This window comes from Sparassis crispa (genome assembly GCF_003851025.1).
Source record: "Sparassis crispa DNA, contig_000004F, whole genome shotgun sequence".
Lineage (NCBI taxonomy): Eukaryota > Fungi > Basidiomycota > Agaricomycetes > Polyporales > Sparassidaceae > Sparassis > Sparassis crispa.
Genome location: NW_020939751.1, coordinates 2419016 through 2432458, shown reverse-complemented (window position 1 = coordinate 2432458; position 13443 = coordinate 2419016). Strand labels below are relative to the sequence as shown.

Here is a 13443-nt window from a genome sequence, read left to right as displayed (position 1 = left end):
CGGTGCGTAGTCTCTGACGGTCGACACCGGAGGTACGTACTATGCTCTGACCATAACTCAATCTCTCAATCTTGGACTTCAAGTTGTTTTACATAGACACATCTATTCTTTCTGAATCTTGTGCCATGGATGACGGGGCTGAGTCGTCGGACCACCACATCTCCAGCGCGAAATTTTTACGCAGCAGGATGATGGAAATTCTCCCTCTCGTTCGCTACGTTCCAGCGTGCAAGGACGGGTTCACGCCCGCTCCCGAGTCCGATGATTGGGAGGACTCGGAGTTCGCAGATTTTCCTCTGGAGGATCACAATTCTAGGTGCTACATATGCTGGGAGGACTACCAGCCGCCCCGGAAGAAGTCACTAGCGACTGCGTCTGCGCGGAAGGCCCCCGAACCGCTCAGGCAGTTTGCGTGTGGCCATGCTTTCCACGTATGTGTCGTCCGAACTCATGTAAATCATGATTTCAATTGACTTGTCTTTGACGTAGAAACGGTGTGCGGAACTTTGGGCGCGTGATAATAATAAGTGTCTCTTGTGCCGAAGAGATCTCGATCCACCTGAAGGTACTCAGACGGAGGCGGAATGGTCTGCGAACTACAACCTCATACGCGATCAGAAAGGGATAGCAAAACGAGCGGTACAGTTAGAACTATTGTGTTCCTTCGAATGGTGATATCTCACTCTGAACCGTAGCTCCCCACATGCTCACATTCGCCTTGACTTTGCTTCTATGACTATAGGGAAGCTATCTATGATGCACAATTTAGTGCAGACAGCAAATACCTCGCGTTTGAGTGCGCCCGGGAACGTGTGAGGGTTGTTGACATTGCAACAGCTTCAGTAATCCGGTGAGATGCTCCCTTCATTTATTTTCTGTGAATGTGGACTTACTGTATTTGTCGATACCTATCGTCACACAGTACTTTTGAAGATGGCTCAGTTTGTTCTTTCTGCTTTGGCCCAGATGGACAGATCCTTGCAACAGGGTATGCAGATGGTCACATCAGTGTAAGTCACTATTCAATCATTTCCTTCTGTTATGTGGAGCTGGAATGTATTCCTCCTGCTGAAATGACATCACTGCTGAATAGTGCGCTTCAGATTTGGAATGGCGACGTCGTGAAACATGCACTTGACGATCATACCGCACTGGTATGGGCTCTCGAGGTTTCAACTGATGGACGGTGGCTCATGTCGGCATCACATGATAATACCGTGCGGATCTGGGATACGACCAGCGGGAGTGCTGTCCACTGTTGGTGTTGTTTGATATATTGCACTTGTGTACAACCTATTCATACATCTGCTTATAGGTATGGAGTTCCCTACCGAGTTGGAATTTGCTTCCATATCTCCGGATGGACGCTTCATTGCCGTAGACGGGAGACTCGGCAAGGTCGAAATATGGAGCCTGGAGAAACGCACAGTCATCAAACGGTTCAAAGCCCACCGGAGTACTGTGAATGATGCTGTCTTTACCCTTCACGGCGAGGCAGTGTTAACAGGGAGCATCGATACAGATTTGAAGGTGTGGGACATGAGCACAATACTGACCAGTGCAGCACCACATAGTGAGATCAATGAGAACACACTAGAATCCAACCAATCCACTGTGCTCAGTAATTCTGATAATGTACCTCACAGTGGTGTCTTTGTTGGGCACGAGGCATGTATACATTCTCCTTTTGTTTCATTATTCGCATGACAGACGTTGCGCAGTATTCGGCAGTGTCGTTCGACATCTCGCATGATGGAAAATGGGTTGTGTCTGGTGATCAGAGGGGTATGGTCCACATATGGGACACCAAAACAACCGCGGTGCAGTGTGTTTTACGGGCCCATGCTGGTACGTCAGGTGAGTGTATGTGCATTGGTTGGAATACCCTCTTATATAGTGTCTACAGTGGGCGCAGTGAGAATCAGTCCGAATAATGAGCTGATAGTCACAGGCGACTATAATGGTCGCGTTCGTATATGTAAGTACCATAAGGATGAAACTCAGCATCTTGCTGCGCCTTGAGCTTATTAGTGGGCACCATGCAGTCAAATTCACAGCAGTGGATTCCTGTGACGAGGAAGCGCTGCGAGTCCCAGCCATTCCATTCGAGCCTCCAACCTCCGGCAACGACCGCACAGATTCTGTCGACGCGACAGTTCTTCCCATCGCATCGTCCCCAACACAGATGCGCGTCGGCCCAGACAACGACCATCCTCTGCTGGCGCACGATGCGTCCGGTATTCCAGAGCAGACTGACCACTCATCTCCTCCGGCAACTGGTCCGACCCATCGCTCGTCCGTTCTTGTCTCGTCGTCAACTGGTGTCGATTCTGCTCAGGATGCCCGTGGCACACTCATTGGCTCCCCTCGAAAGTCTTGGTAGGTGTGGTCTGTTTGCAAATTACATCGTCTTATCTGTGCCCAATTCAGTGGCAGTAAAGTCTTTGCAAAAATGCGGCGAGTCGTGGACAGGCTGCGTCGGCGTGTATCTCTGCGCAAAGACGAACGTTGATTTGTTCTCTCCAATTGCGACTACTCAGACTTCGCTAACATCCCTCCACTGGAGAGTCATATTCCCAGGCACTAGATCTATTAGGTGCTTTACCGGTCTCCCCGGACGAAACCCTTACAGGTTGCCGTTGTACTCGAACAGTCGGCGTCGTATTTTTTTCACGTACATTTGGATAGACTACCTGCATCTGATCAAATACAAGCTTGCCGAGTAGTCAACATACCCTATAGTCGTGTCCATGCATATAATTTCGATTACATATGTAGAAGTCCCAGGCAATAAATTACTGCGCGCTTCGAGCGCCAGCGTTGGTACAAAGTAAGTATGACGTACACGAGCATACTACATCGAACATCCACACACGGCCAAGTTATCCACACTTCCCGTCACCGAAGAATGCAGGATCGTTTATACAGGTGACAATCCCGCGGTCCCTGCACTCGCCGCCTCGTGCGTCTGTATGCGAAACTCCAGCGGTAACGCGTTTGCATACGTGCGCTTAGGACTCGGCCCCGAGAAGCTCTGCATGTCGAGGCTCGTGTTCATAGACGAGGAGAGCGAGCGCAGGTTCAGGATCAGGCGCGAACCCTGCAAGATGGTCAATTGGTTCATGACGCTAGCGAGGACGATATGGAGTGAAGGTACTCACGGCTATTGAGTACGTCGCTCTGAGCCAGCTGGTGGGAGAGGTGAAGTGATCAGCTTCGCACAAGGAGTATTCAGTTAGCTTACGGTGCACTGATAGCCAGAATGGTCCCGCCGACGACCGTCGTCACCGTATTGAGGAGAACCGCCACTGCAGGCGTAAACCACCATCAGCAGTTGCCTCTAGCAGCAAGATGAAACAACATGCAGAAAATCCTGCACAAAACGCAGTACATAAGCTTGCAACTATGAAATGGAGAAGCGCGCTCTTACATGCCAAAGAACACAGAGCCGTCGCGAAGGAATGCAGTCATGATCGGGTATGGGCTCTTCTTGCCAAAGATATGCCGCACGTCAAACCAATCCTTGAATATTACTGTCTGGGCGAGCTTGTAGATCGTGAGGACATAGTACACGCCTATGCGAGGTTAGCATTGCAGATGATAATTCATTAGGCAAAAGTGGTCCTCACAGGCTACTGTGAGACAGGTCACCCTGCCGAAGATGCATGGTCAACAGTATGTTTATCGTTACAAAAAGCAGGTACTTACCACGACGCGAGACTGGAGCGTGCACTGATCTCCTTGCTCAGGCAGCCGAGGAAGGGGAGGCCGAGTGGTTTTGGGATGATTTCCACGGGGCGGAGGGTCATGGCTGTGTTGACGCAGGTCACCTTCAGGAGGTGGCAAATGAGAATTTCGGACATAGCCGTGAAACTTCGACGTACAATGAATTCAGCTGTATCCAAGCTGTAGCCATGTTTTTTGGATTTTAAACAATGCACTCACCAAGCCAGCAGACTATCAGAAATGCCAGTACTGGGAGATCGCATATGGTTGGTTGTAAGGTTCTCAAACGAAAGGTGAACGTACGTATTTTGTTACCGCCATATAAGGCATTCACTCGGAGAAGGAAGATTTGCGTGACTACTGTCATGATAATGACCGTACTGCCGCTGTTTGAACTCAGCAGTGTGAAACGTCTCCGAGGTAACATGGAAGCCTTACTAGCCGTCGAACCAGATCCATCCTTTACAGCTGCGGCGCGGGATTGGATTTAGTCATGGGGAGACTAAACGCTAGTCGAGGACCTCACAACTGCGATTTGATTTTAGTGACACGTCATGACGATGTGAGTGGAAAGACGGACTTCTACTGAGAGATTCGTATTGACGGACACTGATAATGATTGGTCGGAAATATAATCGGGAGCGGGCCGGGAGATAGGCTTACCAGCTGTGAGTATGCTATGACGCGCAATTAGTCACGACAACGATTCCAAAGGCGGAGATGTATACGCACATTAGATTAACAAGACCGTAGTATCTTGCCGTAATATAGAGGCACTTTGGATACGTCCATTTTGCCCTGCGGGGATTACTGTCATTAAAAATAAACCCGTGGAACTAGCGAATACCTACTTCCATATGTAATCCACCTATATTGTACAAGAATCGAGCCAGTGAGTGCTGCTTCCCACAAGTTAAAGTACTGGAAACTACACACACCTCCTGTCCGAATGTCATCAATATGTCGAAAGTTAGCCATGTGAGCGCAGCCACTACGATGCATTTTTGGGTTAACACATTCCGGGCAATCACAAGACGGAACTGACCTGAACTGAGTCCCGCTACTTGAAGTCCTCGGAGGGTCGAATACAGCACCTGAAGCTCTGCCTGAATCTCTGTGGTCGACATTAATCACAAATAATAAAATCGGGAGCGAGAAAGTTGGATCCAGTGTAATCGCTGGCGATCGGGGCACATGAACATCCCTTATGTATCCTGCGGACTCTGCGAGTGCTGTGCCATCTGTCAGAGGCGAAACACAGGGCCGGTCTATGGAGGATTATAGACGCAAGTAAAATCAACCGGTCCTACTGGATGATTGTGTTGAGCGTGTGCCTGACAGAAGAGGGCCTGTCCATCAAGAATGAGGCATCGGGACTTCGGTATAAGATCAATCATTGATCCAGCGAAGAACGAGGGCAGCTCACCATGGGGCTGACCTTGGCATGCCGACATCGTCCATCGATATGGTGCGGCTACTGAAGGGACAACCTGAACTCTGTCCAGTGGCAAGTTAACGGGGAGTGTGATAGCGAAGTATAAACCTGGGGCATGTAATAGAACTGTCAGAATACGGTCAGACGACCTACTAGGTAGTACATATACGGTCGACTCGACGCACGGGCCACGGCGCTCGTTGAGATTTGACAAATCTACTTACAATGGTTCCTGTAACAGAGCGTGATACAACTGAACTTTGTCTCTACCATTGAACTACATCACTGCGGGATAGGCATCAATCGCCCACTTAAGCCGTAGACTTTGCCGAAAAAGCCCCCAGCGGGACAAGAGACGCGGCACTGGCCAATATCGTGACTTTATCAGCGACAATCCTGCACGAAAGACCAAGTCGGAGTGCCTGATGACTGGAACATGCGTTGGAATGATGGTGGCTAGATTGCGACATATGGACAGTGACATTAGCGATGCTACTAGTAGCCGCATCACTGGCAGAAAGTGGCGGTACAGCCACGGGAGTGATGACGTCACGCCTGTTCCGCCGAAACGAGACTACGCTTCTTTACATAAGCAACTTCCCTTCTGCAGTCGTCGAGTCTGCTCATACCCATGGCGACAAATATGCAAGCATATCTTGCTGCAAAATATATGTCTGGCCCGAAAGCTGATGCTATACTCGCGCGGACTGACGCACCCAAGAAGAAGAAACGGAGGCTGGGTTCAACCTCCAAGTCCTCTTCTGCCGGTCCTTCCATAATCAAAGACGACGACATCCTCGGATGGGACAATGGCAGGCAAGACGCCGACGAAGACGATGTGGCTGAAGCTGTAGTTGCCTCAGATCGTCGCTTTAAGAAGCGGCAGCGCACTGACACGGACTCGGGCTGGGCCACCGTGCGCGAGGGCGAGAAAGGAGGAGAGAGTCCTCCAGCGGCTGACGAGCAGCCGCAAATCGTACAAGAGGAGGAGACATTCAAGGGCGGTCTGCTCACGACCGCGCAGCTCAGGAAATCGCTGCCCAAGCGCGCCCCGGCCACTGCGACGGAGGAGGAGCGCGCCGCAGCACAGGAGACGGTGTACCGTGATGCTTCTGGACAGCGTGTTGACATGGCTGCAGAGCGTGCTGAGGCGGCGCGGAAAAAGCGAGAGCGAGAGGAGCGGGAAGCTCGTAAGATGGAATGGGGAAAGGGTGTCGTACAGCGGGAAGAGGCGGAGAAGCGAAAGAATGAGGAGGCTACGATGCGAGATCACACGTTTGCGAGGAGCCGTGACGATGTAGAACTCAATGAAGACCTCAAAGCACAAGATCGGTGGAACGATCCTGCAGCAGCCTTCCTGACAGTGAGTCCGCATTAAACCTCTCTTAAGCTGTCTAGCAATTAGTAAATATCTTGCAGAAGAACAGATCGAAAGGTCCAAGAAAACCGGAGTACACAGGTCCGCCACCACCTCCAAATCGGTTTGGAATCAGACCTGGCTACAGATGGGATGGTGTGGGTGCGTAGAGGATGCGCGCTATTCCTCTCCAAACACATACTCACCTATTGGCTCATATAGATCGTGGCAATGGTTTTGAGCAAAAGCTCTTCCAGCGGCAGAACGAGAAGCGCCGACACGGGCAGGAGAGTTATCAGTGGAGCGTGGATGATATGTGAGCGCTGCTAGGATTGCTAGGCCGCTCTTATCTGCACATGGTTCGGCTTCAAACCGAGATTTTTACCATGGTCATCAATGCAGCACCGGCGCAGATGCACAGGTGTGTGCTTAAGTATTTCAGTCGGTGATTTCTCTCCCTATGGAGGCTCTGTCGTTACGTAGCTGTTACGATGCAGAATGGATGCACGATTATAAATTCAAGTTGCCTTCTCTGCAAACGGCTATAAGGACTTTCGTATATCGCGAGTTCTAGCTAGCGGAACGAAGTCGGTATCAAAGAGGTTGAGCATGCGACTCGGCTCAAAGTCAGTTATGGACAGCCTGGGCTGGTCTGAGTCAATTTCACGGACGTACACGTATGCACTGCAGGGACTCTACTGAGGCGAGCATATCCCATTCCTCGATGTAATCCTGTCCTTGCTGAATAGTTCCCTGTTCTCGTAGAATCAAGAGCGGCAATTCAGCTATCTCTTGTGCTCCATGTATTTGAACAAGTCACCCGCATCGTACACCCAGCGAGTTTCTTCGTTGGCCACTGGTCAGCTGAAATTTATCCGGCTGAAATACCTAAGATTCACGACAACTTCATGGTTTACAGTATTTTCAAAAAAAGACGAGAGACTGACTGCATGCACCAAAATCCATGGTTTCGCGCTAAGGCAAAGACGGGAAATCCCCCAATCAACTTACTAATATGCCATGATAAGTATATGTAGATGTCCGTAGATTCCAAGGACATAAGCTGGCAGAGTCTGGTTTTCAGAACTTCCACCCTCCCGCGAGACCCATGACATTCTCCGGGTCATACTTCGCCTTCAGCGCAGCCAAGGTGCCCGCATTGTCACCATACATCTTCTCCACCGCCGTCCCATACAGCGCATAGTTGGGATACAGCGCCGCGCCCGAAATGTCCTGGCCCTCCGCGATGGCCGCGTTCGTGATCGTGTCCGCGGACTTCACGAGCACATCGTACATGGCATCGTCCGAGGTTGGCAGCGTCCAGCTGTAGTAGAGATTCAGTGGGAGGTAGCGCTCGCTGCGCGTGGGTGGGAATGCACTGGGGCCGCCGTGCGTGAGAATATTTGGCAGGAAGGGCTCTACGTCGTAGCTGATCAGAGTGCCGGAGTCGAGCGACATCAGGGCACCCCAGTACTGTAATCCAAACGAGGGTGAGGTGCTACTATAGTGTTACTATGTACAGGTCACATACCAGACTCTCGTTGTGGACCACATCGAGCAGAGTGGGTGTGATAGCCTGTAATGAGACAGTATTGAAGAATCCACTGGGCATCATTTAGGCGGTCATTTCTCACGTTGAAGGGGACGGAGCAAGGAGATACGCACCGTTCCAAGGAAGTGATATTGGAAGGAGAGGCTTGCACAAGTGACAAGAATGAACGTGTGCACACATCACTCGACAAGTACGGGATCGCGAGGAACTCGTCAAAAATGCCCCGGGGGGGTGTAGGGGCGTCGTAAAATATAATTGCAGTCATCAAGTACTGTGGTCAGGTCGCATCATCAGATTCGGTCGGATTTGAATATAAATATGACATACAACACCGATGGCGTAGTTGTATGCCAACAACACGGTCGCCTTAGGATCAGTGACGTTAGTGGAAAAATTTGCCGTCGCGGATTTGAAATCCTCCGCGTAGAGGTAACCATCGATTTCGATGACGCCACCCTACGCTTCAAGGTCAGCAAGACACAGCACAGCGGAATAATCTACTCCCACCCAAATTTCAGTTTGCGGCCATGCCTTCATAGTGAATTTCGTGACGACGCCCTGCGAAATTTGACATTTAACGATGTTTCTCGGTTCCCACTAAGTCTTACTCACAAAGTTGTTGAACCCGCCCTGAGGAAATTGTTAGGCTGGACGACAGTGGGATATGATTCGGACACCAACCTTCAAACCGAAATATAGATCCGGGCATGATGACTCCGAGACATCCACAATCGTACCGTTGGGAAGCACAAGTTCATACGCTAGGATATTGTCAACGGTCAACCCATATTGATTGGTCTTCCACGCATATCCTACGGGGAATTATCAAGTTGAGCTGCATTTTCCCGTAGATTTAAAGTAATGAAACGCATACCTCCGCCCAGAGAGAATCCAGCCACACCGATCCCACTGACTCTCCCACCAAGGACACTCACATTGTACGGCTCGAGCGCCGCATAGACGTCGTCCCAGATGAGGCCAGACCCCAGATCGACCGATTGCGACGCAGCATCGTAATTGATCTCGTTGAAACGATACATGGCAATTTGCACTCCTGTACTGGAGGACCATCCTGGGTTCATAATGTGGCCACCACCTTTCACCTGGAATAATTTATGTTTGACTTGCTTTACCCAGAAAACGAGCAAGACAGCACTCACGCCGAACGGCGTCCGGGTTTTCCCCAATATTTGAAGCTGTCAATGATCCTGTTAGAAAGAAGGTGCTGAACCCATATTGGAAGCACTTACTATGATACCCAGGTCTTCGGCAGTGCCAGGCTCAACAGAACACGCAGCCTGGGCGGTGCTAGACGAAGCATAGTGGTAGATATCAGTCGTGTACTGCAATTCTACTGTGAGAAGATAGTCATTTTCCATCCAACGCCGTAATTTTTCAGCAGTACACACGAGGCCAGTAAACATCAGACACGGACGAGATGGCTGCGGCAATCTCCTCGCAAGCGCAGGTGATGTTCGAGGCGAATGCACAGGCAGTCCAGCGAGCAAAGAGCCAGACGAACAGCGCAGCACCAACCTTGGAATGCATCGGACAGAGTTTCGTGAGGGATAGTTGATTCGCCTTTATATATGTTATCGTTGACAATTTCCCACTGGCATGCGTTCGAAGCGTCGGCAGACGATGCCACGGCAACACCACTGCGGCGAGAAGCATCCAACGAGTACTCACGCCTTACCGTGGAGCTAAAAGAATTGACTGTCGTTCTTCATTGCAATTTCGATATGTCACGGGCGAAATTTGGCGTCACCATCTTGAGTGGGAGAAATACACGATGAAACATAAACGATGAGTCGATGCGCCTGGACGTTGAACGTTGAATGCCAACCGGAAATGGAAAGCGACTGACCATATATGAGATATTCCCAACAGCGCCACTTTCTTTCCGACGGAACCTCAGGCACTAGTGCTCTAGTGCTGGGCTAGTGAGTACATCGGCGGCACATGAAACGAACTAAACTCACAAAGGTTAGCATGGATCTAGAAAATTGTAGGCCCTGCAGGTCTCCGTAAAAATGTACCTGATACATGCCATAAGTTTGACGTTTGCCCCGTGACTTTTGTGCCCAGGACTCAATGTTCGGAACACATCCCTCCTCTGCCCATGAGCGAAAGTGAATGAAGCGCAGAGGAAAGCTGTGTGCATTAATTACAAAGAGCCGTAGTGTCACACACCCAGGTGATATCCGAAACTAGCTGATGGCAATGTAGAATTCGGGCTGACCCCCACGTGAAGAGCTCGAGGCCAAGATGATTATATAGGGTCAAGGTGTATACAAGTTCATACAGACTCACTGGTACACAACGCAACTACGTCCGCTCAAACCACCCTTCGCTAACATACGCCTTCTCCGGCCCACTCACATCGTACCCAATCCCAAATTCTGACACCTTATCTCCCCGAAAGCAAAACCGATAGTACGGCTTGTACGTATCCCTGACGCAAAGATGCTCGCTCCCTTTGGCCACACAGTCTCCTGCTCCCTGATAGCCCGAAAACCAAGCCAGCCCATCCGCGCCTGACGGGGGTTCGAGCGTGATATCGTGAAACCAGTTGTCGACCTCGCCTTCGTCTGGGAGGCTTGCAGATGCACCGGACTTGACGCGCCAGACGGAGAGGCGGTTCGACGAGGGATGGTACTGGTATATGTACTTCATCTGCGCTGGGAACGAGGTGCCGGTTGCAGTGCAGAACGTGCCGTACTCGCGATATAGGTATTCTTCGGTGCCGGCCTCCGGTGCTTCTGTCGACGGTGTGCGTGGGAGGAAGGTCGCAGTACCGTCGAATCTCCCGTCCACTGCGTTTGCAGCTAAGCCGTGGTGGTGAATGACACGACGAACATGCCAGTCGCCGGATAGGGAATGGAAGATGGTGCCCAGATCCCTGTTTCTCTGCGTAGGAGAATGTGGTGCGTCGGTGCTGTCGTCAGCTCCGGTGGTGTCTGGACGTCCCTTCCCGTCTGACAGTGACTGATGCACGGATGAGAATGCATGCCGATGCCGTTTAGTGAGGATGGGAAAATGAGTATGCTGTTGCAATTCCATTTCAGGAACTCGAGAGAGAAGGGACAGATGTACGAGGCACTTCGGTGTCTTCAACGACTGCAAGCACTATCGAAAGGATGAGTGACGAAGAGGACCGAGTGAGCAGCGGTATGATGTTACTGAAATTGATACGCGATGGTCTAGCACAAGTGCAGCTCAGAGGTGGTGAGCGTTGTCTATTACTAACACAGAGCCCGTCGAGCAGTATTTGAAGAAAGCAAGAGGATCCGAGTCATTCTTTCCAGATCGGCACATGACGGCCGAATACGACATCATAACTGACACACTTACATTCTGTCCGAAGGGGGAAAACATCCACGGACTGAAGTAAACTGTGTTCAGAGCAGATCGGTTATTCCGAGGTAGATAGAAGTCCGAGTCAGTTTGAAGCAGATTTGGGGGGAGAGAACTGGAAAGGAATCGGAGATGAGCAAGAGATTGGCAAGAGACGAGTGAAAGTTTAGACGCCGCGGCTCTAGCGCGGCGCGGTCGGAGACTGAGTACTGTATTCACGCGAATAGTACAGTACACTATCTCACAATGCATAACATGGCAACGCATAATACCTCATAGTGCATAGGCCTTGGGCGGTACAAAACCGCACTTCACAGCCAAATTCCAATGCCATAATGCATAAAACCTCATGATGCATAGCAAAATCCGGGCACCGACGCTACTATCAGTGACCCGGATATGCCATACGACCCAGAAGTGCCATATTTTTTCCTACAGCTGGATCCTTTGCACCGATTGCCTCAAAATTATTTGTAGATGCTCTTGTACATTGTATTTTAACACTGTAAAAATTTGAGAATTAAATGTGGCCAACCTGGGTCCCACAAAAATCGGGATTGCATGAGCAAATTTGGCTGGTGCCACACCTCGGCATGTCACCAAAATGTTCAACCCCACTCAAAAAAATCAGAAAAATGGGCTCTAGTATTCTATATGCTATCGAAACATTCTCTGAGATGCTGAAGTCAATCGGGCAAGACAGCGTGCGGCGGGACCAGAAGTGCCATATTATGACACATCCGGGTCATCGATAGTATGCATTACAGTGTGTTGCATATGACTCTGCAGTTGCGCGACGCGCGAGAATCTTTGTTTGTACGAGCCAAATAAGTGACCGTTGTCACGCTTTCACGTACCTCCCATGTCTGAACTGCTGGGATCATCCTGCTAGGCTCACCGTCTGCATCTAGTTGATTCTACCATACGTGCAGTGTAGTGACCTACCTTGTAAGCATTTGAACTCAAGGCATTGTCATTGTGAGTGTAAGGGAACACTGTCCTGGTGGATCTGACTTCCAGCTGGTCCCCGTGGCAAATTGACACCTCTGTGCTCAATATCAGGGTTCAGAATAGTTCTCTTCTGTTCAAACTGCCAGACTACCATATTCTGGCGCATCTCAAGTGATATTAGCAATGCCATGCTGGATCTGTAAGAAAGACATCGCCGGACATGCGTGACAAATTGATCACTTATTTGGCTCGTACAAACAAAGATTCCCAAAATTGCGCGTCGCGCAACTGCAGAGTCATATGCAACACACTGTATGAGATAGTGTACTGTACTCGATCATCGGCATTTTTACGGCAATGGCAGGTGGTGTGACCCGGTGTGACCTGCCGGCACAAGCGCGTAGGCAGCCGCTTGCCACGCCGTCGCGCCCTGCTCGTCGTGGCACAGTACCATATCGGGTCACAACGCCCACTAACACAGCGAGCAGCCCTTCTATCTGAGCCCTCAGGAGAAGCGAACCAACATATTTACATTTGTATTACCGTTCTCTAGCCGCCTGAGGGAGAAAGAGACCTTGGATGTGACATGAATATCCTGCTCGTCGCTGTCGTCGCCATCGGCATGCGATGCGTGGGAACGGCAGCCTAAAAAAGTGTGTGACAGCCGTGTGTCCTCGGGAAACTCGAGGATCGAGTATTCGCGCGAATACTCGTCTACCCCCTAAACACCAACGTGACTCACAGGCTTGGTGGAAGATGGTCGAAGCACAGTATGTTTTTCTGTTCGCTCACCGTGACTGGCAGTGTATACTGAATCTCAGGCGTCAGGCTTCAGGTTCAAAATGCAGTATTTACAAGTCATGTCATCATATATGTGATGCGCAGGTGAGCATGAAATACTGTAGCCCTTGAACAGCTTCTCACCATGCATTAGATATGCACGGAAAGTCCTTCCATGCTATTCGACTCTGAGCATGCTACCAATGAAGTTTGATTTCGTACCGGGGTTTTATGCGGGCATCGACCATCTCACTCCCCAGGGGCCTCTTTCTCGATTCCCTCCTG

At 50.4% G+C, this 13443-nt stretch overlaps 6 protein-coding genes across 6 annotated transcripts; 2 read left to right on the top strand and 4 right to left on the bottom strand.

Moving 5' to 3' along the window:
* Window positions 1-125: 125 nt before the first annotated feature.
* On the top strand, window positions 126-2512 carry SCP_0508270 (hypothetical protein; the record flags this gene model as incomplete). The annotated part of the gene is made up of 10 exons (XM_027758883.1): window positions 126-431; window positions 490-671; window positions 743-850; window positions 923-1010; window positions 1104-1257; window positions 1316-1668; window positions 1722-1857; window positions 1907-1978; window positions 2046-2379; window positions 2431-2512. 10 exons carry the CDS (start codon window positions 126-128, stop codon window positions 2510-2512), a joined length of 1815 nt encoding a protein of 604 aa, XP_027614684.1.
* A 408-nt stretch (window positions 2513-2920) lies between these two features.
* On the bottom strand, window positions 2921-4853 carry SCP_0508260 (hypothetical protein; the record flags this gene model as incomplete). The annotated part of the gene is made up of 17 exons (XM_027758882.1): window positions 2921-3100; window positions 3162-3189; window positions 3245-3308; window positions 3366-3373; window positions 3431-3575; window positions 3630-3652; window positions 3709-3830; window positions 3885-3895; window positions 3946-3975; window positions 4030-4112; window positions 4165-4194; window positions 4278-4335; window positions 4390-4403; window positions 4459-4524; window positions 4578-4594; window positions 4665-4717; window positions 4772-4853. The coding sequence occupies 17 exons, from the start codon at window positions 4851-4853 to the stop codon at window positions 2921-2923; spliced, it is 1014 nt and encodes a 337-aa protein (XP_027614683.1).
* Window positions 4854-5082: 229 nt separating this feature from the next.
* SCP_0508250 (hypothetical protein) lies at window positions 5083-5434 on the bottom strand (the record flags this gene model as incomplete). Its single annotated transcript, XM_027758881.1, has 3 exons — window positions 5083-5102; window positions 5153-5287; window positions 5386-5434. 3 exons carry the CDS (start codon window positions 5432-5434, stop codon window positions 5083-5085), a joined length of 204 nt encoding a protein of 67 aa, XP_027614682.1.
* Window positions 5435-5792: 358 nt separating this feature from the next.
* Window positions 5793-6838, top strand: SCP_0508240 (Pre-mRNA-splicing factor CWC26; the record flags this gene model as incomplete). Its single annotated transcript, XM_027758880.1, has 3 exons — window positions 5793-6524; window positions 6581-6680; window positions 6741-6838. 3 exons carry the CDS (start codon window positions 5793-5795, stop codon window positions 6836-6838), a joined length of 930 nt encoding a protein of 309 aa, XP_027614681.1.
* Window positions 6839-7598: 760 nt separating this feature from the next.
* SCP_0508230 (FAD-dependent monooxygenase yanF) lies at window positions 7599-9618 on the bottom strand (the record flags this gene model as incomplete). Its single annotated transcript, XM_027758879.1, has 11 exons — window positions 7599-7991; window positions 8050-8122; window positions 8184-8341; window positions 8398-8526; window positions 8578-8628; window positions 8683-8700; window positions 8752-8882; window positions 8945-9173; window positions 9231-9266; window positions 9321-9424; window positions 9480-9618. The coding sequence occupies 11 exons, from the start codon at window positions 9616-9618 to the stop codon at window positions 7599-7601; spliced, it is 1461 nt and encodes a 486-aa protein (XP_027614680.1).
* A 780-nt stretch (window positions 9619-10398) lies between these two features.
* Window positions 10399-11133, bottom strand: SCP_0508220 (hypothetical protein; the record flags this gene model as incomplete). Its single annotated transcript, XM_027758878.1, has 1 exon — window positions 10399-11133. One exon carries the CDS (start codon window positions 11131-11133, stop codon window positions 10399-10401), a length of 735 nt encoding a protein of 244 aa, XP_027614679.1.
* Between the last annotated feature and the right edge of the window lie 2310 nt (window positions 11134-13443).